This window comes from Dendropsophus ebraccatus, chromosome 11, assembly GCF_027789765.1.
Source record: "Dendropsophus ebraccatus isolate aDenEbr1 chromosome 11, aDenEbr1.pat, whole genome shotgun sequence".
Lineage (NCBI taxonomy): Eukaryota > Metazoa > Chordata > Amphibia > Anura > Hylidae > Dendropsophus > Dendropsophus ebraccatus.
Window position 1 is genome coordinate 52,804,363 of NC_091464.1, and position 25,441 is coordinate 52,829,803.

Sequence of the window (25,441 nt, forward strand, 5' to 3'; positions counted from 1 at the left end):
TAAAGAATATTTGGTAATCCTATCCAGACAATAAAGGTGAAATAAGGATATGTGCACACTAAGTAATTCTTGTGGATTCCATTGCTCGTCCCCGCGCGCTTCTGCTTCACTCTCTGCCTATTCTATAGGCTCCATTCTACGGTCAGGCAGATTCCACAAATTAACCCAAAGAATTCTTTAGTGTGCACATACCCTAAGTTTGCAATGCATGTAATGCTCTCTAAGGTACAGTAGCTTGACTGTATTCACAGTTCCCATTTCAGTGTAGAGGTCCACACACAAGCACAGCTGCCTCTCCTTTATATCCATGATAAGGAGATTCTGTGGGATATAGATTCCAGAGGTGGGTTCTGGGTCCCCAACAACCTTAATCTGACTCTGATAGATACAGTATGCAATGACATGGCTTAAAAGTAAATCAAAAATGTACATTGTTCTTCGCCTAGTTGATGGTGTCACCAATAGTAAGATACTGAATAAATGATTCAGTACAGACCCATTAATTGTGTTCCTTTTACTCAAACATAAAGTTTGAGCTTGATAAACAAATGTCTTTTTTCACCTATGTAAATAGAGTATATGTATGCATATATGTATGTTATTGTTACATTACCATTTTGGATAGGAGCCGATGACAGTTCAGGACAGTAATTAAGTACTAATCTAGCTCTGCTACACACTGCCCAGTGTTAAATATGTGTTTTTTATGTACTGTATAATTTATCATCTATATGTCTAATTAAGTATGGCTGCTCATGAATATTTATCAAGGATTCTGACCTGATCCCTGGTCCATTTTTTTTAAATGTAACAAAACAATCTACCATCACCATTGTATAAAGAAAGAAGATCCATCGCACAGAATCTTCCCTTGCTATAATGAAGGACATGAAGTCTGAAACTTGTTAGACCTCTTTTCTTGTGAGATGATCAGCTTAAAGGGAACCAATCAGTAAAAAAAAGGAACGTCTCTAATACTAGGGAAATGTTTTGATGCATCACCCAGCACACTTCTCAGACATGTTCCTATACCCTGCGTCCTTGCCTGGTATAATGCCTAAACATACTTTTGTATGTAAATCAGCCCCAACTAGTCATCTGGTCGGTGTCCCGTTCTTAAGCAGTCACTGTCCCCTGGGTGTTCCAGTGCTGTAATCACGCACTGAAACGCCCCGGGGACAGTGACTACTTGAGAACGGGACACCACCCAGATGACTAGTCGGTGCTAATTTACATACAACGTGTACGTTTACAAAAGTGCAGCAATGCTGTGAGGTCATCCAGAGGTGGGCCTTCCCTCATGTCGGCATGCCAACATTTTCATTATGTATAGTACAGCATGTACAGCGGGGATAGAACCCACTGTACACATGTTTGCCATATTAAAAATGTCAGCCTGCTTGTGCAGTGTGAAATGTTGTGGAAGTGGATCCTGTGATCTTTAGTAACATAAAAATACTCATTTTTATCTATAAAGTGCCAACAGATTCCGCAGCAATTCACAATTTCACAATATAGCTGGGTTCACACACAGTATATTTCAGTCAGTATTTGGTCAGTATTTTGCAACCAAAACCAGGAGTGGATTGAAAACACAGAAAGGCTCTGTTTACACTATGTTAAAATTGAGTGGATAGCTGCCATATAACAGTAAATAACGGCCATTATTTCAATACAACAGCCGTTGTTTTAAAATAACAGCAAATATTTGCCATTAAATGGCGGCCATCCACTCAATTACAACATTATGTGGACAGAGCCTTTCTGTGTTTTCAATCCACTCCTGGTTTTGGTTGCAATGAGGACCTGACATGAGGACCAAATACTGCCTGAAATATACTGTGTGTGTGAACCCAGCCTTAAAAAGTTTTTATATAATTTTGTAGCCTTGGGTGCTGTGATTCCCAAGATTTAAAATAAATAATTAGAGAAAGAAAGAAGAAATGGTGTTGGAATTGGGACACCAGATTCCACAAAACTATATAAAATCACAAACCCTCTGTAAGTGACATTTGACAGATGACGCCATCTGTATATGTCAGCAGTATACAGTATATCTCTTTTCTGAAGAGCTTGTATTACTCTCGTGATCATCTGAAGGTAAATAAGTGTGCTGTACTTCAGTGTGCAGGTCATGGTTTTATCATAAACATCCTATTAAAAGTCTCTATAAGACAATGTGTTAAATGATCCGCACTTGGAGAGGGAAATATGGAGAAGAAAAGACATTGAGATAACAAGAGAGAAGGTGATGGAGATAGAGAATGAATCAGGCGGAAAAGAGCAGCTGTCAGTGACCCAGAGCCAAGCAATAGACTCAGCAATCTAAGGAGCTACCATCCCTCCCTGCCCCCAGCTAATCAGTCCAAGTAGAGGAATACATAGTGTATGCAGGGCAGAGTCTTACATGGATGCAGAGAATAATGAGCCAGGAGGACCAGCACAAACTCACTAAGTGATCTGCCAGGATGCACTCTGCAAGGTGTAAATTGCCTTGCATAATATGCCCGAAGAAGAGGAATCAGGAGGGTAGGGTAAGAGACTTGGCACTGTGACGTACACTGGTATAGGAATTCAGAGGCTGTCAGAGAGAAGAGAGAGGGGAGTCTCACGCTGCAGCAAATGGTAAGGACGTCTTCTATTTCTTCACTTACCAGGGCTACAGATGGAGATTATTATGAGACCTGGACAGGATTATGTATAGTGAGGCCTATTTAGACTGCAGTGAAATGGCAGATTACATGATAGTGTGCTTGGAGGCTTACAGCCACTGTGCAAGAGCAGGAGAGAGTTCACATATGTTTTTAAGCCTGAAAATGAATATTGGGATAATATCACTATAGAAGTTACATTAGGCGCTAGCGTAGTCATTTATTCCTGACCACGTCAGTACTATGATATGGTTATCCAAGATGTATAGTAAACTCATAAAGTTTCATCTGTACTAATAGATTCAATCTGCACTTTACTACTTGTGTGATGTCTATGTAGTAAATTATAACCTATAAATGTCATTTACTACTGTGGCCTTGGAAACAAATAAGGGCATCAGAATGCCATGAAATCTTCATCACCTCTTAGAAAGCAGAGCTGTCAGTCATCTTTTTCTCTACAGCGTTACAACTTCACAGTTTACAATGCCTGTACTGCAGCCTAGATAACACTGCAGGTGGTGATACGGTTCAGTACCATTCATTGTATAGGAAGATTATACAAGTCCTGGATGCTATCCGGCTGTTGTAGCTAGGCTTTTCTTCATCGTGGCCAAAGATTCAGCTCAGTGCTCAAACCCTTGCACCCATCACCCAGGAAAGCCCCCCCCCCCCCCCCCCCCCCATACCAATTGTACATCCTTACCATCCAGCAATCATTTACCCAGGACAGTACCGTCATATTACAGTATATTGGGAGAACTAACTATCTGAGAATGCAGTACAGCCCCTGACCATTATACAGAGATGTTACTGTCGAAAAAGCAGCACTGCAGAAGATGATGTGTGTAATAAGAGGACTTACATCCTTCCTATTGTAATAATAGTTTTGTGACTTTTGTGATTGTAACTATACTTGCCCTTTCATGTAGGTAGATGAGCGTAGTAGCTCGCTTCATTTCTTCATTGTAAATCATCTCCATCCAGTGGCCTCGGTGACCTATCATAAAGCTACCTGGACAGAGATCGCTGCTAGTTGAGGAGTGAAATGCACTACTGCACACTTCTCCCAGTTTATATTCCTGATCATTGTGGGTTTCAGTAGTGAGACCTAGACTGATGAAAATGTGATAGCTTTTAATAAAATCAACAATATTTTTTTTCCCACCAAAAATGGTGCATGCTTGAAAAGTGCATCTAAAAAGTCAAAAACCAAAAAAACTAGTACAAAATGCATTAGAAAACAAACTAAAATGTTAGTAAATACTCCCTCTTGTTTTCTGCGATTTTGTATTTTTTAGGGTGTGTGTAATGTTTTTGAAACACAGCGGGGGAGATTTATGAAAGGGTGTAAATATACACCTGGTGTAAACTGCCCCCAGCAACCAATCACAGGTCAGCTTTCAACTCTAGTAAAATAAAAACTGAGCTGTGATTGGTTGCTGTGGGCAGTTTACACCAGGTGTATATTTACACCCTTTCATAACCAGTGGCGGATTAAATGTACCCTGGGCCCCGGGCTGTCCACCCAACCTGCCCCCCCCCCCAGTCAATTCGCCCACATTATAATCTGCTACTGCGCCCCCCCCCCCCCCCCCCCCACGCTGTCCCCAATAAACACTGCCTGCCTCCCCTCCCTGCTGGCCCCAATAAACATAATGTTTGGTCCCTTGCTGCTACCCCCAGTAAGCATTGCCCACCCCACCTCCACTGCCCCCAATAAACATATTGCCACCTCACCTGGTCCCCTGATGTTGCCCCAAGGTCACAGCAGCACAGAGGATGTCAGGAGAGGAGGGTGCTGATCTTATAGGAGAGGTCACAGCAGCACAGAGGATGTCAGGAGAGGAGGGTGCTGATCTTATAAGAGAGGTCTGAGCAGCACAGAGGATGTCAGGAGAAGAGGGTGCTGATCTATAGGGGAGGTCACAGCAGCACAGAGGATGTCAGGAGAGGAGGGTGCTGATCTATAGGAGAGGTCCAAACAGCTCAGAGGATGTCAGGAGAGGAGGGTGCTGGTCTTATAGGGGAGGTCGCAGCGCCCAGCAGCACAGAGGATGTCAGGAGAGGAGGGTGCTGATCTATAGGGGAGGTCCCAGCAGCACAGAGGATGTCAGGAGAGGAGGGTGCTAATCCCATAGGAGATGGTCCCCCTTTATAGATGGTCTCCCTCTTTCCCCCTCTCTAGATTGTCCCCCTCTTTCCCCCTTTATAGATGGTCTCCCTTTTTCCCCCTCTATAGATGTTCCCCCTCTTTCCCCCTTTATAGACGGTCACCCTCATTCCCCCCTTATAGATGGTCCCCCTCTTTCCCTCTTTATAGATGGTCCCCCTCTCCCCCCTCCCTTATAGATGGTCCCCCTCTTTCCCCCCTTTATAGATGGTCCCCCTCTTTCCCCCCTTATAGATGGTCCCCCTCTCCCCCCTCCCTTATAAATGGTCCCCCTCTTTTCCCCCTTTATAGATGGTCCCCCTCTTTCCCCCCTTTATAGATGGTCCCCCTCTCCCCCCTCCCTTATAGATGATCCCCCTCTTTCCCCCCTTTATAGATTGTCCCCCTCTCCCCCCTCCCTTATAGATGGTCCCCCTCCCCCCCCTCCCTTATAGATGGTCCCCATCTCCCCCCTCCCTTATAAATGGTCCCCATCTCCCCCCTCCCTTATAGATGGTCCCCCTCTCCCCCCTCCCTTATAGATGATCCCCCTCTTTCCCCCCTTATAGATGGTCCCCCTCTCCCCCCTGCCTTTATAGATGGTCCCCCTCTCCCCCCTCCCTTATAGATGGTCCCCCCTCTCCCCCCTCCCTTATAGATGGTCCCCCTCTTCCCCCCTCCCTTTATAGATGGTCCCCCTCTCCCCCCTGCCTTTATAGATGGTCCCCCTCTCCCCCCCTCCCTTATAGATGGTCCCCCTCTCCCCCCTCCCTTATAGATGGTCCCCCTCCCCCCCTTATAGATGGTCCCCCTCCCCCCTTATAGATGGTCCCCCTCTCCCCCCTCCCTTATAGATGGTCCCCCTCTCCCCCCTCCCTTATAGATGGTCCCCCTCTTCCCCCCTCCCTTTATAGATGGTCCCCCTCTCCCCCCTCCCCTTATAGATGGTCCCCCTCTCCCCCCTCCCTTATAGATGGTCCCCCTCTCCCCCCTCCCTTTATAGATGGTCCCCTTCTCCCCCCTCCCTTATAGATGGTCCCCCTCTCCCCCCTCCCTTTATAGATGGTCCCCCTCTCCCCCCTCCCTTATAGATGGTCCCCCTCTCCCCCCTCCCTTATAGATGGTCCCCCTCTTCCCCCCTCCCTTTATAGAGGGCCCCCCTCCCCTTATAGATGGTCCCCCTCTCCCCCCTCCCTTATAGATGGTCCCCCTCTCCCCCCTCCCTTATAGATGGTCCCCCTCTCCCCCCTCCCTTTATAGATGGTCCCCCTCTCCCCCCTCCCATATAGATGGTCCCCCTCTCCCCCCTCCCTTTATAGATGGTCCCCCTCTCCCCCCTCCCTTATAGATGGTCCCCCTCTCCCCCCTCCCTTTATAGATGGTCCCCCTCTTTCCCCCCTTTATAGATGGTCCCCCTCTCCCCCCTCTCTTTATAGATGGTCCCCCTCTTTCCCCCCTTTATAGATGGTCCCCCTCTCCCCCTCCCTTTATAGATGGTCCCCCTTTTTCCCCCCTTTATAGATGGTCCCCCCAGTCAGTAAATAACACAAAAATAACAAAATACAACTCACCTACCCTGCGTTCCCCCGTCGATCCTCTCTCCTTCTGCAGTTTCCGGCTGAGCGCGGCTGCCGGGGGTGTCCCGTCCTCTCCCCGGCAGCGCGCGCATTACACAGCTCCTAGTGCCGCCTGGGCCCTGACTTCCGGTACGTGCGCTCCCAGTACCGGAAGTCAGGGCCCCAGGCGTACAGGGAGCTGTGTGATGCGCGCGCTGCCGGGGAGAGGACGAGGCACCCCCGGCAGCCGCGCATCAGCCGGAGGCAGCCGGAGACTCTTGTGACCGCAAGCGAAACAATGCTTGCGGTCACAAGAGTGCATTATAATGTGGGCGGCGTGGCATGGGCCCCCCCGGAGCCTCAGGCCCCGGGCGCCCGCCCAAACCGCCCACATTATAATCCGCCACTGTTCATAACTCTCCCCCAGCATGTTTAAATGATTGTTGTCATTTCCAACAGCTTTCCTCCATGTGATAGCCTATTTGCTTTCTAACTTTTTTGTTTTGTGTGTAAATGTCTTCATTTAACCCAGAAAGACAGTGTCCCCTTTTTCTGCAATATGCAGTCCACAGCTTGTAGTCAGGGAAAATCCATCCGTTCAGCAGGGGGGAAAAACATAGCCTGAGAAAGCCTAGGCTGTGTACCTGCAAGCTATCAGCCTCCAGACTATCTTCACTGTCCATACAAGGTAGAGACTTCCCTTTTAGGGTGTACTGTAACATTTTTACACTCATATAACACATTGCAAACCTAGTACATCAGTAATCCTTTCTTTTCCAATTGACATCTTTAGTGGTTTGTGTACATGCCTGGTTTAAACATATTTGGTGACCAATAGAGATGAGCGAATACGATTCGATCGAGATGGTATTCAATCGAAAAATTGTTGTATTCGAAAGATTTGAATTCAATCGAGTAGTGTGACGAATGCGCGGGAAACATTCGAAAGCCCTCCCATCGCACTTGGCGCTTTTTTTTAATCTAATCACCATGCAGGGAGGCCGTGAGGGACCCTGGGAGTACGCACGCAGTACGAAAACTGTGTCTACCCTCATTGGATGTCTGAACCACATGACCTCAAATATTTAATAATTGACTTCTGCCTCTCGACTGCAGATGCGCTTTCAACCTAGCCAGGGAGAGATCTTCGAGCAGGGAGAAATAGGTTTTGGTAGCGTTTTGGTTAGGCAGGATTACTACTGAACCCAAAAGTCCTTTTCAGGGCTAAGATTCAGCGAAAAAGGTCATCTTTGAATCCAAAGCACTTCTCAGTGCTAAGACATAGATGATATAACAGCAGTAGTAGCAGCAGCAGCTGTATTCATTCCAATACCCTGTGTCTACAAGTGACTTATAGTGTCCCTGGTTTAGCCCACTAAGGGCACGTAAACGCTATACATATTGTGCCAGTTGCCCAGTAAAAGGCACGTGATACCTATTGTGCCAGTTGCCTAGTAAAAGGCATGTGATACCTATTGTGCCAATTGCCTAATCTCTGCTCTGCTGCGGCCTAGCGTTCGTACAGCGTAATGCGTGATACGCGCGAATAACGTGACGCTCTATGAACGCACATTGGAATCATGAATGTAATGCTGCGCACGAAATACGAAGGAAATGTGTGAACATTGCCGTAAACATTCGTAAAGCGTTCGCAAATATATTTTTCCTTTGCAACTGCGGAGAGTGGCATTATACTGCGATTTTGGGGTGTTGGGTGCACCCAGGCATGCTCCCCCTGGTGTCACAGTGTCACTCTGGAGGTGTTGGCATCGTTTAGGGAGGTTTCATGGGGGACTTAGTGACCTTTAAGTGGTTGAATTTGGATTTCCAAGTGCCTCGAATTTTTTTCCCATAGACTATAATGGGATCAAATATTCGTTTGAATAGTCGAATACCAGTGCCTATTCGATTCGAATTCTCAAAAGTCGAATATTTCACTACTCGCTCATCTCTAGTGACCGATGAGTCTGCATGTACAAATGCAAGTGCAAATACAGGATAACAGTCGCAGTTAAATGGTTCACTGATGTTGCAGTACACAGCAGTGGAGCTTAGAGGTTGGTCTGTCAGGTAACTCCCCTTTAAGAGAAAAGGCTTCTGCATTAGCAGGTAAACTGAGTTTAAGAGACTTTTCAGCAGTGGTGATAGAGCAGACTACATAGAGGGGCACTGTTCAAGAAGAACTGCACTCTGCCTAGAGGGTCTAAACAACTTTGGCTGCGTTGCAGTCACCTAGTATACACAAGGAAAACCAGTACTCACGGTAAAGATCTGACCTTGCTGTGATGCAACACATCCAGGAGTGCGCTTGGCACCGAGATAGCTGGTAGAAGCCAACCCTGGCATTAACTGAACACAGGACTTGACTGGTGCAGGGGGGCACTTCGACTTGACTCGATTTGACTAAAGACTTAAGGGTGATAACCCACTTAGCGTGAACAGGCTGTATCCCTCTGGTGGTAGTCGCACCTCTGGTGTTAGCAATCCATGTTTAGCCAGGGAGGAACACAGGAGAACTGATCTGCAGTACAGCTGAACAGGCACTGGCTAGCGACCAGGCTCCTGGAAGCCAATGCTCTGGCTTTGCATACAGCTGGGTTCACATCCAAAGGAACACCTGGTACAACTTATCTGGCAGAGACACTGAACTACTAAGCTCCCCAGGTCTTCTCCAACCATCCTTTTATGTTACAGGGAGAGTGCTCCTATTGGTGTAGAGAGACCTTAGGTAACTCAACAAGTGATAGGCTGAGAGAAATGGAGAGATTGAGGTCCTGATAGGCCCAGGAGAGGGGAGAAAACCTGTGACAGACCAGCTGCACAAGCAGGTGGCAGACAAGTTGTGTGCCGGAAACCATAAACCATGACGGTTTTTAAAATACTTTTGAAACTATAGGTAAGCTTTAAATAATATTCTAGGCTGTACAGGCGGCTGGATTCACACACATGATTTTTAATTCATGTCGGAAGCCAAAGCCACAAGGCAAGTGATTTCTAGGACTTTTATTAAGCTTTTTGTCCCTGCTTAAAAGACTGAAACATTTGATATGGTAGGGGATCTTCTGATTCTCTCCTAAATTTATACACTGTTTAAACTAAGAAATGCAGGAACTGTGGGACTATTGGTGTAAGTACTAAGATCACTAACAACAAGAACACCAAATGTACACATAGGGGGGAGTTTATTAAACTGTGCCCCTGGAGCAGATTTATAAATTCTGCACAAATCATGTAGTTTGCAAAACATTTTATAACTTTTTAATGATCACTGTTTTTACTACAGTAAGTGTGTAGGGCTTACCTTGGAGGTGGAATGGTTTCATGTAAAGGTGGTATGGCCGTCCAACGCACTATATTCACTTTAATTTACGTCTTTTAGCATGTGTAAATTCTAGTGGAAATCTACACCAGCTCTGAGCTAGTATAGATTTCTGAAGCTGTGATGGGGTTGCTTTTTACCTTGACCCTCAGTGCCATTTGCAGGTAGTTTTATTATGTAAATGAGGTGGTTTGGTGCACTGGGGTTGGCACTACTACCCTGCTCCATCCCAGCTGGGCTGCCCCTCCTATTCATCCAGCGCTCTGCAGTGGTGAGAGCAGTGGCGGATTAAAAGTACCCTGGGCCCCGGGCTGTCCACCCAACCTGCCCCCCCCCCCCCAGTCAATTCGCCCACATTATAATCCACTACTGCCCCCACCCAATGCTGTCCCCAATAAATATTGCCTGCCTCCCCTCCCTGCTGGCCCCAATAAACATAATGTTCGGTCCCTTGCTGCTACCCCCAGTAAGCATTGCCCACCCCACCTCCACTGCCCCCAATAAACATATTGCCACTTGTTCCCCCGCTGTTGCCCCCAATAAACATATTGCCACCTCACCTGGTCCCCTGATGTTGCCCCCCCCCCCCAAGGTCACAGCAGCACAGAGGATGTCAGGAGAGGAGAGTGCTGATCTTATAGGGGAGGTTGCAGGTTCCCACAGCACAGAGGATGTCAGGAGAGGAGGGTGCTGATCTTATAGGAGAGGTCACAGCAGCACAGAGGATGTCAGGAGAGGAGGGTGCTGGTCTATAGGGGAGGTCACAGCAGCACAGAGGATGTCAGGAGAGGAGGGGGCTGATCTATAGGGGAGGTCCGAGCAGCACAGAGGATGTCAGGAGAAGAGGGTGCTGATCTATAGGAGAGGTCAGAGCATCACAGAGGATGTCAGGAGAGAGGGTGCTGATCTTATAGGGGAGGTCCCAGCAGCACAGAGGATGTCAGGAGAGGAGGGTGCTGATCTATAGGGGAGGTCCCAGCAGCACAGAGGATGTCAGGAGAAGAGGGTGCTGGTCTTATAGGGGAGGTCGCAGCACCCAGCAGCACAGAGGATGTCAGGAGAGGAGGGTGCTGATCTATAGGGGAGGTCCCAGCAGCACAGAAGATGTCAGGAGAGGAGGCTGCTAATCCTATAGGAGATGGTCCCACTTTATAGATGGTCTCCCTCTTCCCCCCTTATAGATGGTCCCCCTCTTTCCCCCCTTTATAGATGGTCCCCCTCTTTCCCCCCTTATAGATGGTCCTCCTCTTTCACCCCTTATAGATGGTCCCTCTTTCCCCCTCTATAGATGGTCCCCCCCCTTACCCCCCTCTATAGATGTTCCCCCTCTTTCCCCCCTTATAGGTGATCCCCCTCTGGCCCCCCTTATAGATGGTCCCCCTCTTTCCCCCTTATAGATGGTCCCCCTCTTTCCCCCCTTATAGATGGTCCCCCTCTTTCCCCCCTTATAGATGGTCCCCCTCTTTCCCCCCTTATAGGTGATCCCCCTCTGGCCCCCCTTATAGATGGTCCCCCTCTTTCCCCCCTTATAGGTGATCCCCCTCTGCCCCCCCTTATAGGTGGTCCCCCTCTGCCCCCCCTTATAGATGGTCCCCCTCTTTCCCCCCTTATAGGTGGCCCCCCTCTTTCCCCCTCTATAGATGGTCCCCCTCTTTCCCCCCTTATAGATGGTCCCCCTCTCCCCCCCCCCTTATAGATGGTCCCCCTCTTTCCCCCCCCTTATAGATGGTCCCCCTCTTCCCCCCCTTATAGATGGTCCCCCTCTTTCCCCCCCTTATAGATGGTCCCCCTCTTTCTCCCCTTTATAGATGCCCCCCCCCCAGTCAGTAAATAACACAAAAATAACAAAATACCACTCACCTGCCGTCCGTTCCCCCGTCGATCTTCTCTCCTTCTGCAGTCTCCGGCTGATGCGCGGCTGCCGGGGGTGTCCCGTCCTCTCCCCGGCAGCGCGCGCATCACACAGCTCCTAGTGCCGCCTGGGCCCTGACTTCCGGTACTGACACTCTGAGAGTGTCAGTACCGGAAGTCAGGGCACTAGGCTTACAGGGAGCTGTGTGATGCGCGCGCTGCCGGGGAGAGGACGGGACACCCCTGGCAGCCGCGCATCAGCCGGAGACTCTTGTGACCGCAAGCGAAACAATGCTTGCGGTCACAAGAGTGCAGTGGCGAGGGGGCCTCCCGGGCGGCATTATAATGTGGGCGGCGTGGCATGGGCCCCCCCCGAGCCTCGGGCCCCGGGCGGCCGCCCAAACCGCCCACATTATAATCCGCCACTGGGTGAGAGCTGGACTGACGTCACTGAAATATTCATTAGAAGGGGAGGATTGGTGCACAAGGGTGGTAGGCCTGCCCCAAGTGCACCAAACCACCTCAGTTACATGTCTTCTGAACTAAGTTTACAGTTCATGAGGATCAAGATAGGAAAATTATTTTCATCCTCAGCGTCCCATGCACTATAGGGAGATATCAGCAACTTAGATGCTTCTGTCTAAAAGTGGCAGAAAAGTGTCTAAAATATATAATAAATGTGGAGAGAATTCTGGACACATTAGTATATCTGAGCCAGTATGTAAACAAATTACAATTTGCACCATTTTTTCATGGCTATCTTCACGTTGGCATATTTATTATGCTAGTGCACTATCTATCTATGTGCCTTGCTTGAATGTTTTGCTTTCTATCACATATTGTGGTGCGGCTTATCACAAGGAAGGTTTTCAGTAGACATATTTATTACTTGAGGGTGTGGTAGAAATCCAAAAGGCAAAAAAGTGATTTCAGAAAGTACAAAAATTGTAATGGATAAATTCCTCTTTATGGCGGTATTCACATGCAGCAGATTTGTTGCAGGAATTTAAATTTAATCTGGGTACTCGCTGCAAAAACAACCCCATTCAGGTGAATGGAACAGCAGAGTAAACAGTATCCTGGGCATCTTTTATGTAGAACACAGTCCTTTTACAGTAAGTACAGATAATGAAAACTGTGCTAGAGGATCCCTAGGTGGTAGTGACACATGACCAACACTACAAGGTTATTGAAACTGGCAGCTATGGCAACGGTGTACACAAAGAAGATTATAGGATTTCCCTCAGATGTGCTGTTAGCTGTGCTGTCCTGTATTTTATCGTCATCCTCTCTCTAGGCTGATCTGCAGGAAAAAACAAAAATACACGATTACTATGAGAGAAATGCACTTATTTAGTAATGATACTATTTATATGTGTTGACAAGGTTCAGGTGCCATCCGTGGGTGAAGCAGGTGTTGTTATGTACTGTAGTTACCGCAATAGCGTCTTTGTGCATTACCTATTGTTACACACAGCACACTAAAAAGTGGCAAGGAATTGCTGCTGGGTTTAGAATGTAATATTGGCATATGACTGTGCAGAGAAGGAAGTAAAGGGACCTAAATGCAATCTGTCATCAGAAAAAGATCTTTTGTTTAACTCAGGTTTTTAGGAATAAAAAAATATTATATAAAAAGAATATGTTTTAGTAGTAACACATCTAGGTAATACATTCCATTTAAAGGCCTGTGTGCCATAGATTCTTTCTGAACACTTGTTTTTAATATCATCAAATAGAAAGAACTTTTAGGATTCTGGGGGCCATGTGTTCTGAATATTATTTTATTACCAAATGAATGCAAGATTGTTTTTTACACTGGATAACCCCTTTAAGGGGTGTAGCCATGTGTTAACAGTAGGTGTTGTCTAAGGATAAAGATAGGAATCTGTCATCTCCTTTAGGCTTTAATGAGAAGTCCAGTGAAAAATTTTATTAAAGTATTGTATTGCCCCCCCAAAAGGTTATACAAATCACAAAATGTACAGTTATTACAGGAAATGCTTTTAAAGTGTTTTTTTTTCCCTGCATTTATTACCAGTGTCGGACTGGACCACCGTAGAAGTGGGCCCCCAGCTGCAGAAGGATAAATACATGGTTTTGTCGGGTCTGCCCGACTCTGAAGAGACAGACCCGGCAAAACCATGTCCTGGGTAGTCCCGGGAAGCTCCGTTCCCGCCTCGGGAAGCCCCGCCCCTCCGGCGTTCGTTCTCACTCAAGCAGAGCGGGGAGAGGAGTCGCTGGGGCACAAGAGGTAAGGTAAGTATATCTGTTTGTTGTTTTAAATACAGATGGAGTGGCTGGAGAATGATGAGGGAGGTACTGGTATGCTGATGAGGGGCAAAAGGATAAAGGGGTACTACTATGATGATGGAAAGGCAGGAGGGTGAGGGGGTACTACTTTGATGATGGACGGGCGGGAGGATGAAGAGGGTAGTAGTATGATGGGGTAGGAGGATGATGGATGAGTAGTAATATGATAGAGGAGCAGGAGGATGAGAGGGGTACTACTATGATGATGGAAGGGCAGGAGGATGAGGGGGGTACTACTATGATGATGGAAGGGCAGGAGGATGAGGGCGGTACTACTATGATGATGGAAGGGCAGGAGGATGAAGGGGGTAGTATTATGATGGGGTAGGAGGATGATGGAGGGGTAGTAATATGATGGTGGGGCAGGAGGATAAAGGGGGTAGTAGTATGATGGGGCAGGAGGATGATGGATAGGTAGTAATATGATGGAGGGGCAGAAAGATGAATGGGTAGTAGTATGATCTTGAAGGTGCAGGAGGATGATGAAGGAGGTAGTAGTATGATGATGGAGGAGCAGGAGGATGAGAGGGGTAGTAGTAGTATGATGAAGGAGGTAGTAGTATGATGATGGAGGAGCAGAAGGATGAGAGGGATAGTAGTATGATGATGGAGGAGCAGGAGGATGAGGGGTAGTACTATGATGATGGAGGTGCAGGAGGATGATGAAGGAGGTAATAGTATGAGGATGGAGGTGCAGGAGGATGAAGGAGTAGTAGTATGATGATGGAGGTGCAGGAGGATGAGAGGGGTAGTAGTATGATGATGGAGGAGCAGGAGAATTAAGGAGGTAGTAGTATGATGATGGAGGTGCAGGAGGATGAAGGGGGTAGTAGTATGATGATGGATGATATGGTTAGTAACAGTGTGATGTTATGTTGAGAGGTACAGTATGGTGATAATATATATCTTAGTGCTGTTCTGGGGTCACTTCCACACACTGAGCCCCCACATAACTCTGTATTCTGATCTCCCACAAAGCCTCCAGTATACAATACACCAAGAATCCTCCAGGTACAACAGCTGCAAGCACTACAACTCCCAGCATTTACTGATAGTCTGCATCCCTCAAGATATGCTTGGAGTTGTAGTACATATGAGCTGCCACTGTAGAGACATATAGTGCTGGACCTTTAGGGCTGATGGTTGTAACAGATTACGGCCACCGGAAGCTTCTGCACAACAATCAATTATTAAAGGTTTGTTCTGTCTGAAACTACAACTCCCATCATACCCTTCATTAAAGCTTCATAATTGAAGAGTATTCTGAGAGTTATAGTTCGACTGAAAACATGTCATTCTCAAGGGAGTTATCACAGATCCAGATGAATCCAGGATAGGGCCGGGTCAGTATATCGCTTTTTACTGATTCTTCTTTGGTGGTCCCCAAGGATCATTTCCTCTGGTGGGCCCCAGGTACCCCAGTCCGACACTGTTTACTAATGCATCAAGGCTTTACTTCCTGGATAACATGGTGATGTCAGGAGCCGACTCCCAGAGCTGTGCTGGCTGTGGCTGCTGGAGAGGATGATGGCAGGGGGACACTGAGGGATGCAGGGCACTGGAGGGACACTGAGCATCCCTCTGCCATCATCCTCTCCAGCAGCCACAGCCCGCACAGTTCTTTGAGTCGGGTCGTGACATCACCATTTTATCCAGGAAGTGAAGCCTTGATGCAGTTGAAAAAAAGCACTGCAATACAATACTTTAATAAAAATTTTCACTGCCCAGGCACTGTCTTGAATGCATTTAGCCCTGACTTTAATCCCTTGCCACTGGGATCTGTAGTTCATTCATAAATAAATTATTACATCACGTTGATTATATGTTTTGTGTGTGTAATGTCGAAAATGTAAAGTATGAAGCAATGATAAGTAAATACGATCTGAATATCGTCTTCTACTTAGAAAAAGAAATCCCAGGCCAACATAGGTTCTCTGCTCCTCTCATTGATTTTTTTTTTACTGTATTCTCACTATTTACCTTGGGTAACCTTTATAAAGTATATGTAGGAGGAGCTTCACTTTATGTTTTGCTATGATGTACCTGTTGCCTGTGAACAAATACAGTTGATGGTGTTGTTAATCAATATGGTGAATAATGCATAGGGTTTTTTGTCGACTTATGGTGCTAATAGATGATGTTGTTATCTGCAGTCTGTCAATATAGAACATGCTAGCTAGCTATACTATGGTGTCATAGTGAAATTGATGAATGGGGGAGGGTGCATGGCATAGCATGTGTCTTGGGGCAGTCCTGATGCCTGCTGTGGTTGTGCTGCTCTATATATAAACAGTAATGATCCTTTGGGAAACAGCTCGGAGATATGGAGAGCAGCAGCGAGGAGACCGGCAGTGATGGAGAGGAGGAGAGCCAGGTAAAAGGAACATCCCCAGTTAATTCAGGGCAATGCGTCATACCCCTTAATACTTTTATTGTATGTTTGTTGTGTTTAATTTAACTACATAGAATTTTAGCCTTCTAGTACTGCACAATATACTCTTCTTTATTTTAGGTACCATAACCAGTTACAATGGGAGAAATTTAACAAAGATTTTGGTCTAGACTTTGGTGTAAACTTGCAGGAAAATAAGTTTTTCAGTGTATTTAGAGTATTTAGCCAAAAATTTCAGTGCTGTGCCAACATTTTTGCACATTTTTGAACATTTTTGAGTTTTTGCACTAGTTGACTGGTTAAAGCATTGATAATAAATGCTGCGGGGGAGCTGCAGAGGGACTGCCCAGGCAATTGTAAGGGCCCTATTCCACCGGACGATTATCGTTAAATCGTTTGAATCTAAATGATAATCGTTCGGTTGAAATGCAGTTAACGATTAACGGCCGAACGAAAAATCGTTGATCGCTTTATAAGACCTGGACCTATTTTTATCCTTGCTCGTTCGCAAAACGTTTGCAAATCGTTCGCATTGAATAAGACATCGTTCGGTCATTCGCAATAGATACGAACGCAATAGCAAATAAATAGCGAAGAAAAAACAATCGCAATTACGATCATAAGTAACGATTATAGTTCCATGGAAATGAATGAACGTTTTCAGGTCTTTCGCAATAGCGGTCGTTTGAGATTGTTAATCGTTAACGATTATGCAAACGATAATCGTCCAGTGGAATAGGGCCCTTAGACTGTCCGGGCAGCCCATAGAAGATAGTGATCATTGGTCTTTCAACATGTTGAAAGACAAGGATCAGCCGACATCGTACATGTCGGCTGATCATTGCCTTTTAACATTACTATTACCCAAAGCAATAATTGCTTCGTGTATTAGGGCCTTTATGCTAGGTTTTTAGTCTTAACTATCAGTAAATGAATCCATTGCATGTGAAAGAATAAATTTAGGAGAAATTAAATTAAGGTCAGAGTTAGGGCCCTATTCCACCGGACGATTATCGTTCAGATTATCGTTAAATCGTTCGAATCTAAACGATAATCGTTCGGTTGAAATGCAGTTAACGATTAACGACCGAACGAGAAATCGTTGATCGCTTCATAAGACCTGGACCTATTTTTATCGTTGCTCGTTCGCAAAACGTTCGCAAATTGTTCGCATTGAATAAGACATCGTTCGGTCGTTCGCAATAGATACGAACGCAATAGCGAAGAAATACGGAAGAAGAAACGATCGCAATTACGATCATAAGTAACGATTATCGTTCCATGGAAATGAGTGAACGTTTTCAGGTCTTTCGCAATAGCGGTCGTTTGAGATCGTTAATCGTTAACGATTATGCTAACGATAATCGTCCGGTGGAATAGGGCCCTTACAGTGTTATTTAAGTACCCTAACAAATTTTTGGGAGTCTGCGAAAACATGGATACATGCAATGGCAGTATCCCTGTTTTCAAGATAGCCTTAGGGCTGCATCTCTAATCAGCATTCCTCTTTATTAGGCCAACAGACATCACTTCCTGCATTTGGTCTCTTTATTGATGTTAGTAAAGACCAAATGTCCTTAGTGACGGAGCCCTGACTGAAATTTTCTAGTATGTTAGACACTTAGTAGTCCATCTTATAGCATTGTATTTTATATAAAAAACAGGCCAAAAAATTAATCAAGTAAATTGTGTAGATGTAATATGTATCTGTGTGTGTGTGGCTTCTTTCTTAGGACAGTGCCTGTCAATAGCTGATAAGTATCAGTAAAATTAAGATTTATAAATTACAAATCCATATAACTTACTGAAACCAGTTGATTTAAAAGAAAAAAAATGACCACCTTGAGGCTGGGTTCACACTATGTATATTTCAGTCAGTATTGTGGTCCTCATATTGCAACCAAAACCAGGAGTGGATTGAAAACACAGAAAGGATCTGTTCACACAATGTTGAAATTGAGTGGATGGCCGCCATTTAATGGCAAATATTTGCTGTTATTTTAAAACAACGGCTGTTATATTGAAATAATGGCCATTATTTACTGTTATATGGCGGCCATCCACTCAATTTCACCATTGTGTGAACAGATCCTTTCTGTGTTTTTAATCCACTTCTGGTTTTGGTTGCAATATTAGGACCACAATACTGAGTATTGTGAGTAGTGTGAACCCAGCCTAAGGCTATATTTATACATGTGTGAACATATTAACCCCTTAGCGACCCATGACGTATCTGATACGTCATGGTGCCGCGGGGGGTGTTCAGAGTGGGGTCCCGCCGGGACCCCGCTCTGAACGGCGCTGATCCCGGCTGACACGTGCAGCCGGGCAGTGCCTTTGTTACCCGGCACGGGTCCCGTTGCCGCGCCGGCTAATTAAGCACTTCAATGCAGCTGTCAAACCTGACAGCTGCTTTGAAGTGCTTTATGCACACTATCCCTGGTGTCTAGTGGGTCGGATCTCCCCCCCGCGATGCGATCGCGGGGGGGAGATCCGTTCTTCTGCCCGTGCCGGGCCTCAGCGTTGGAATGACGCTGATCCCGGCTCGGCAATAGATTGCTATGGCCTGCAGCAGGCCATAGCAATCTATGACCAATCTAATCGATCTTTGCTGTGTATATACACAGCATTGATCTCTATGAGAGATCAGTGCTATGTATATACAAGCCCCCCAGGGGGGCTTCTAGTCCATGTAAAAAAAAAAAAGTAAAAAAGTGTTTTTATTAATAAAAAATCCCCTCCCCTAATAAAAGTCCAAATCACCCCCCTTTTTCCATTTTATAAATATAAATTAATAAATAAACAAATAAATAAACATATTTAGTATCGCCACACACGTAATCGCCCGAACTATTAATTAATCACATTCCTGATCTCGCACGGTAAACGGCGTCAGCACAAAAAAATTCCAAAGTGCAAAATTGCGCATTTTTGGTCGCATCAAATCCAGAAAAAATGTAATAAAAAGTGATCAAAAAGTCGCATATGCGCAATCAAGGTACCGATAGAAAGATCACATCATGGCGCAAAAAATGACACCTGACAGCCCCATAGACCAAAGGATAAAAGCGCTATAAGCCTAGGAATGGAGCAGTTTTAAGGAACGTGTATTTGTTAACAATGTTTTGATTTTTTTAAAAGCCATCAGATACAATAAAAGTTATACATGTTATATATCGTTGTAATCGTAACGACTTGAGGAACTTGCATAACAAGTCAGTTTTACCATAGGGTGAACGGCGTAAATGCAAAACTCCCCGAAATCAAAACAAATTCGTTTTTGTTTTCAATTTGACAGCGCAAATTATTTTTTTCCGGTTTCGCAGCATATTTTATGGAAAAATAATGCCGGTCATTGCTAAGTACAATTGGTTTCGCAAAAAATAAGCGCTCATATAAGTCTCTCGGTGAAAAAATGCAAGCGCTATGGACTTTTAAACATAAAAAGGAAAAAGCAAAAGCGCAAAAACGAAAATTGGCTTTGACCTTAAGGGGTTAAAAAAAAACAATTTTTTTGCAAAAGCAGGTGGTAACTAATGAGCATATTCATTAGTTGAACAGTCGTAAGCAATTATAGTCATTATTCTATAGAGTGTGTGCACTGCCGGACAATTTTCCACTGACTTCAGTGGAGCACATTATTATATTGAAAATTTTACAAAAATGATTTGATTTTACTGTGTGAGAACATAGACTAATAATAAATAATTTTGGACAACCTACAAAAAGTAGCTAAACCAATCTCAAAAACATCTACACACTTTAAGGCTATGTTCACACAACGTATCTTTTCGTAAATGTACGGCAACAACGGCCGTACTTTTTATGAAAAGATACGTTGCCTTGTCTTCTAAGGAATCCCGGCTGGAATCTCTCGCTGCGCCGTAGGAAACTGACATGTCAGTTTTCTGCGGCCAATATTCAGTGAATAGCGTCCACGGAAAACCCTGTCAGTGCACACTATGGAGTGAGCGGCCCCGGCCGCATGCTCCATAGTGTGCAGTGGGGGGTTCCGATGCAGGCGCGCACGACTGCAGTACCAGCCGGGATGATTTTTTGAAAGACCGGCTGTTCCGTCTTTCAGAGACCGGCCGGGGACAGTAGTCTGCACAAAGCCAAAGAGCATATAAAATCTTAATTGTATCCACCTGTATAGAAATATAAATTTAAAATCTCCTACTGTGTATAAGCAACCAATGTAAATAATAAAGTGCAGTGCCATAGCAGTACATGTTAGAGAGTACAATTGATTTTATTGCTATGTTACAGGCATATGCAAAATAAAGGTACATTAGATATAGAATACCTCAAATTTGACAGCAATTAATTCAATAAATGTAGCTAGTAGACATTTTCTGTAGATTACCTACTTTATTTTAGTCAATGTATAAAATGACCAAACTGTAGCTGGAAGACATCATCAGGGCAGAGAGATGATTAGTGGGATTTCTGGTGAATGTTCTGTTTCTTACCAGTAAATAACACCCTAAAAAGGTCAGTTTTTCATTTTGATGTGTATCATGAGTTAGACTGAACCGTAAGACTAGCAATGAGGGTTACAGAGCAGCATACTAAATGAAGTTTATGAGGTTAGACAGTGTGAAGGTCAGAAAGAAAGGACAATGCTCCAATCAATACATCAATTGTGGCTGGATAGTGGCTCGAAAGAAGCGAGAGGACTAACTGAGCTGTGGCGTGTATTTTAGAACCACACAAATAACATAGGGGTAAGATTCACTCTTAGTAATTTGTTTAGATTTTGGATAATTTTAACAGAATTAATGAACAGGGGTCCATGAGTCCCCACCTGACCCCAACACAAACATAGCACTTTGCATAACATGGCAATCTACATGAATACTGCTGCTCCATTCAAGGGATGTGGATACAGCAGACTCATTACAATGAGCCAAGCGTATTCTTTCAACACCTAGTTATCCAAACATACTGGTTTGGCTACCAGGAGTACTGACCTGTACAGTAGCTGTTACATGCAACCCTTACACCGGACAGCATATTGATCTGACGGCCCCTCTTTAGATGCATGCTAATCTGTACTTCTTATCTGTAATTAAGGAAAACATAAGACACTGCATGGTAGAGGACTGAAGGGAGGTATTATGAATGGATGACGTTTGAGGCGTCTGAATCAAGCAAGAGAATGCCAAACATAGAGCAAATATGGGCTGACCATGTTAGGGCCACGGCGGCGTCCCGTGCTCCGGACCGCCGCCGCACCCTCTCTCCCACTTCTGCAGCAGCCGGTGTCCATATGCAGGGACCCGGCGTTGCTGTTGCTCGGCCCCGGGGGGCGCCTCACCTCACCGCGCTCCTGCCCGTCGCTGTGCCGGCCGGCGCGTGCGTCCCCGCCTCCTAGGGCGCGCGCGCCGGCTGTCTCAGATTTAAAGGGGCAGTGCACTCCTAATTGGCTTGAATGTCAATCACTCCCCTATAAGTTCCAGCCCTGCCCCCTTCTAGGTGTTGGAGCCTCTACATGCTTCCCATAGCGTTTGGCCCAGCTCCCTGTTGTTTCTGATTCCTGTCCGCTACCTGGTCCCTAGTCCTTGTTCCTGATTCCTGTCCGCTACCTGGTCCCAAGTCCTTGTTCCTGGTTCCTGCTCCTCTGTCACACTATCGCTCCTGTGTTCAGCCTGTCACCTGCGGCTACGCCTACAGACCTCTGCCAGCACCATCTCCTGCCTACTGCTCCTGCCTCGCCTCGCCTGCTGTCACTAGCAACCAAACCAGGGGTAGCGACCTGGGGGTTGCCTGCCGCAGCAAGCCCATCCCGCCTTGTGGCGGGATCTGGTGAAAACCAGCGGCCCCTTAGACTCCGCTCCCTGGTGCGGTTTTGTGCCATCGCTAGTGTCGGCCCAGTGGATCCACTACTCCAGGCGTTACAGTAGGCTCCAACCATGGATCCCGGCGAGGTGCCTGATATCCGTGAAGTAGCCCGAGTGGTCGCCCTACAGGCTCAACAGATCCAGCAACAGTCACAGCTGATCCAACAACTGACTGCAGCCGTACAGCAGCATACCACAGCTCAGCAGTCATCACCTCCTGCAGCCTCTTCTAAACTACGACTGGCTCTCCCAAGTAAATATGGAGGTGACCCCAAGTTGTGCAGAGGATTCCTGACTCAATGCACTATGCATATTTAACTTCTAAGCAGTCAGTTTGCCACCGAAGCTGTGCACTGCCAGACTGCACCTCTAGTCTTCCAGGTGGACGCCTTACATCAGGAGAGGATCTCCTTCTACGTCTTGCGCCATTTCTCTTCCAACATCCTGCTGGGTCTCCCTTGGCTGCAATTACATACCCCTAAGCTGGACTGGAGAACTGGGGAGGTTCTCAGCTGGGGTCAGGACTGTCCAAATCGGTGTCTGAGGTCTCCTCAACCCAAGTGCTCTACGAGGTCACCTGCTTACGCCATGCCCCTATCCGGACTACCGAAAGAATACTAAGACTTCGTTGATGTGGACTCTCTACCACCTCATCGGCCCTATGATTGCCCTATAGACCTTCTTCCAGGAACTTCTCCTCCACGTGGTCGAGTATACCCTCTCTCTGTGCCCGAGACTGAAGCCATGTCCTCCTACATCCGGGAGAACTTACAGGATGGCTTCATCCGTAAATCCACGTCTCCCGCTGGCGCTGGATTTTTCTTTGTGCAGAAGAAGGACGGTTCCCTCCGCCCATGCATAGACTACCGGGGCTTAAATAAGGTGACTGTCAAGAACCACTATCCTCTTCCGCTAATCCCCGAACTATTCGACCGTCTCCGTGGAGCTAGGATCTTCTCCAAGCTGGATCTCAGGGGAGCGTATAACTTGATCCGTATTCGTGAAGGAGACGAGTGGAAGACCGCTTTCAACACCAGAGATGAGCACTACAAATATCTGGTCATGCCATTCGGCCTATGCAACGCCCCAGCGGTCTTCCAGGGATTCGTGAATGATATATTCCGCAATCTCCTCTATGTCTGCGTCATTGTCTATCTTGACGACATCCTGGTCTTCTCCCACGACCAGCAGACCCACGTGTCCCATGTACGGCAGGTTCTACGAAGACTACGGGCCAATCATTTGTATGCCAAGCTGGAGAAGTGCGTTTTCCATCAGCGCAGCCTGCCGTTTCTTGGATACATTGTCTCCGACCAGGGCCTACAGATGGATCCAGCCAAGCTCTCAGCTGTTCTCCAGTGGCCACGTCCTGTGGGACTTAGAGCTATCCAACGTTTCCTTGGATTTGCCAACTACTATCGGCAGTTCATCCCTCACTTCTCTACCCTGGTTGCACCCATAGTGGCTCTCACCAAGAAGAAGGCGGATCCTAGACGTTGGCCTCCAGAGGCCGAACAAGCCTTCAATAGCCTAAAGTCTGCCTTTGCCTCTGCTCCTGCTCTAGTCCGTCCGGATGTCTCCAAGCCGTTTTCTCTTTAAGTCGATGCATCTTCTGTGGGCGCAGGAGCCATCCTCTCGCAAAGGGACACATCAGGCAAGACCAGAACCTGCGGGTTCTTTTCTAAGACTTTCTCCCCTGCCGAGAGGAACTATACGATTGGAGACCGTGAACTCCTGGCTATTAAGTTGGCACTGGAGGAGTGGCGTCATCTCCTAGAGGGGGCTAGACATCCCGTTAACATCTACATGGACCCCAAGAACCTCCTCTACCTCCAATCGGCTCAACGCCTCAATCCCCGGCAGGCCAGGTGGTCCCTCTTCTTCTCACGGTTCAACTTTACTATTCATTTCCATCCAGCCGAGAAGAATATAAAGGCCGATGCATTATCCCGAGCATCCGATGTCATGGGGCAAGAGGAATCCCCTCGTCACATAATACCTCCCGATCGCCTAGTACCAGTTGCCACTTCTACTCTGCAGAGACTGCCTCCCGGTAAGACTTATGTGCGCCCCGCACTCCGAAAACACATCTTGAAGTGGGGTCATTCCTCTTTGGTGGCCGGGCATCCGGGAACTCAAAAGACCGGGCAATTGATCTCCCGTCACTACTGGTGGCCCAATCTCCTTCAGGATGTCAAGGACTTTGTGGCTTCCTGCGCAGTCTGTGCCAGGAACAAGTCACCCCATCAAAGACCTGCCGGCCTACTTTTGCCCTTGCCAGTCCCGGACCGTCCCTGGCACCACATAGGGATGGACTTCATCACGGACCTACCTCCATCCGCGGGCAATACAGTCATTTGGGTGGTGACCGACCGCTTCTCTAAAATGGCTCACTTCGTGGTCCTTCCTGGACTACCCTCTGCTCCCCGTCTGGCTCAGTTGTTCTTCCGACACATCTTCCGCCTGCATGGACTTCCTCTTCACATTGTGTCCGACCAAGGCTCTCAATTTGTCTCCAAGTTTTGGCATGCCCTCTGCTCGCAGCTCCAAGTGAAGCTGGACTTCTCATCTGCCTATCATCCCCAGACCAACGGGCAAGTGGAGAGAGTCAATCAGATCCTGGGTAACTACCTACGTCATTTTGTTTCCAGCCGCCAAGACAACTGGTCCGATCTACTTCCATGGGCAGAGTTTTTTTATAACCATCTGGACTCGAGTTCCACAGGCAAGTCTCCTTTCTATGTGGTCCACGGGCATCACCCTCGTCCTCCTCTGCCTCTCTCTCCATCATCTGAGGTTCCTGCCGTGGAGGAATTGATCTCTGACCTTCAGTCGATCTGGGAACAGACTCGACAGTCCTTACTCAAAGCCTCTGAACGCATGAAGGACCAGGCAGATAAGAAGAGGAGACCTGCCACAAACTTTCTCCCTGGTGACAAAGTCTGGCTCTCGGCCAAGTATGTCCGTCTCAAGATTCCCAGCTACAAGTTGGGTCCCTGATTTCTTGGTCCTTTCTCAGTGCTAAAATGCATTAACCCAGTCACCTACAAACTCCGTCTACCCCTACTATGCGAATCCCGAACTCCTTCCATGTCTCCCTCTTGAAGCCAGTGGTCCTCAACCGATTCTCCAGTAAAGCTTCGTCCTCCACTCCACAAGCCGTCTCTGACGACGTATACATTGTTGAAGACATCCTAGCGATGAAAACTGTCAGAGGAAGACGTTTCTTCCTAGTGGACTGGAGAGGTTTTGGTCCTTAGGAGAGATCCTGGGAACCTGAATCTAATATCCTGGATCGGGATCTCATCAAGGAATTCTTGCAGACCAGAAAGAGGGGGAGGCCAAAGGGGGGGGGTACTGTTAG

The 25,441-nt window shown here is 46.7% G+C and overlaps 1 protein-coding gene across 1 annotated transcript in view; it reads left to right on the forward strand.

Annotated features, from left to right (window-relative positions):
• The first annotated feature begins 2,555 nt into the window (after positions 1-2,555).
• The window catches only part of LOC138768130 (septin-5-like), a 47,922-nt gene continuing 25,036 nt past the window's right edge, over positions 2,556-25,441 (forward strand). The window contains exon 1 of the mRNA XM_069946205.1: positions 2,556-2,625. Within this exon, the coding sequence (XP_069802306.1) occupies positions 2,623-2,625 (3 nt within the window). The 5' untranslated portion in view covers positions 2,556-2,622. The remainder of the gene's footprint in view (positions 2,626-25,441) is intronic.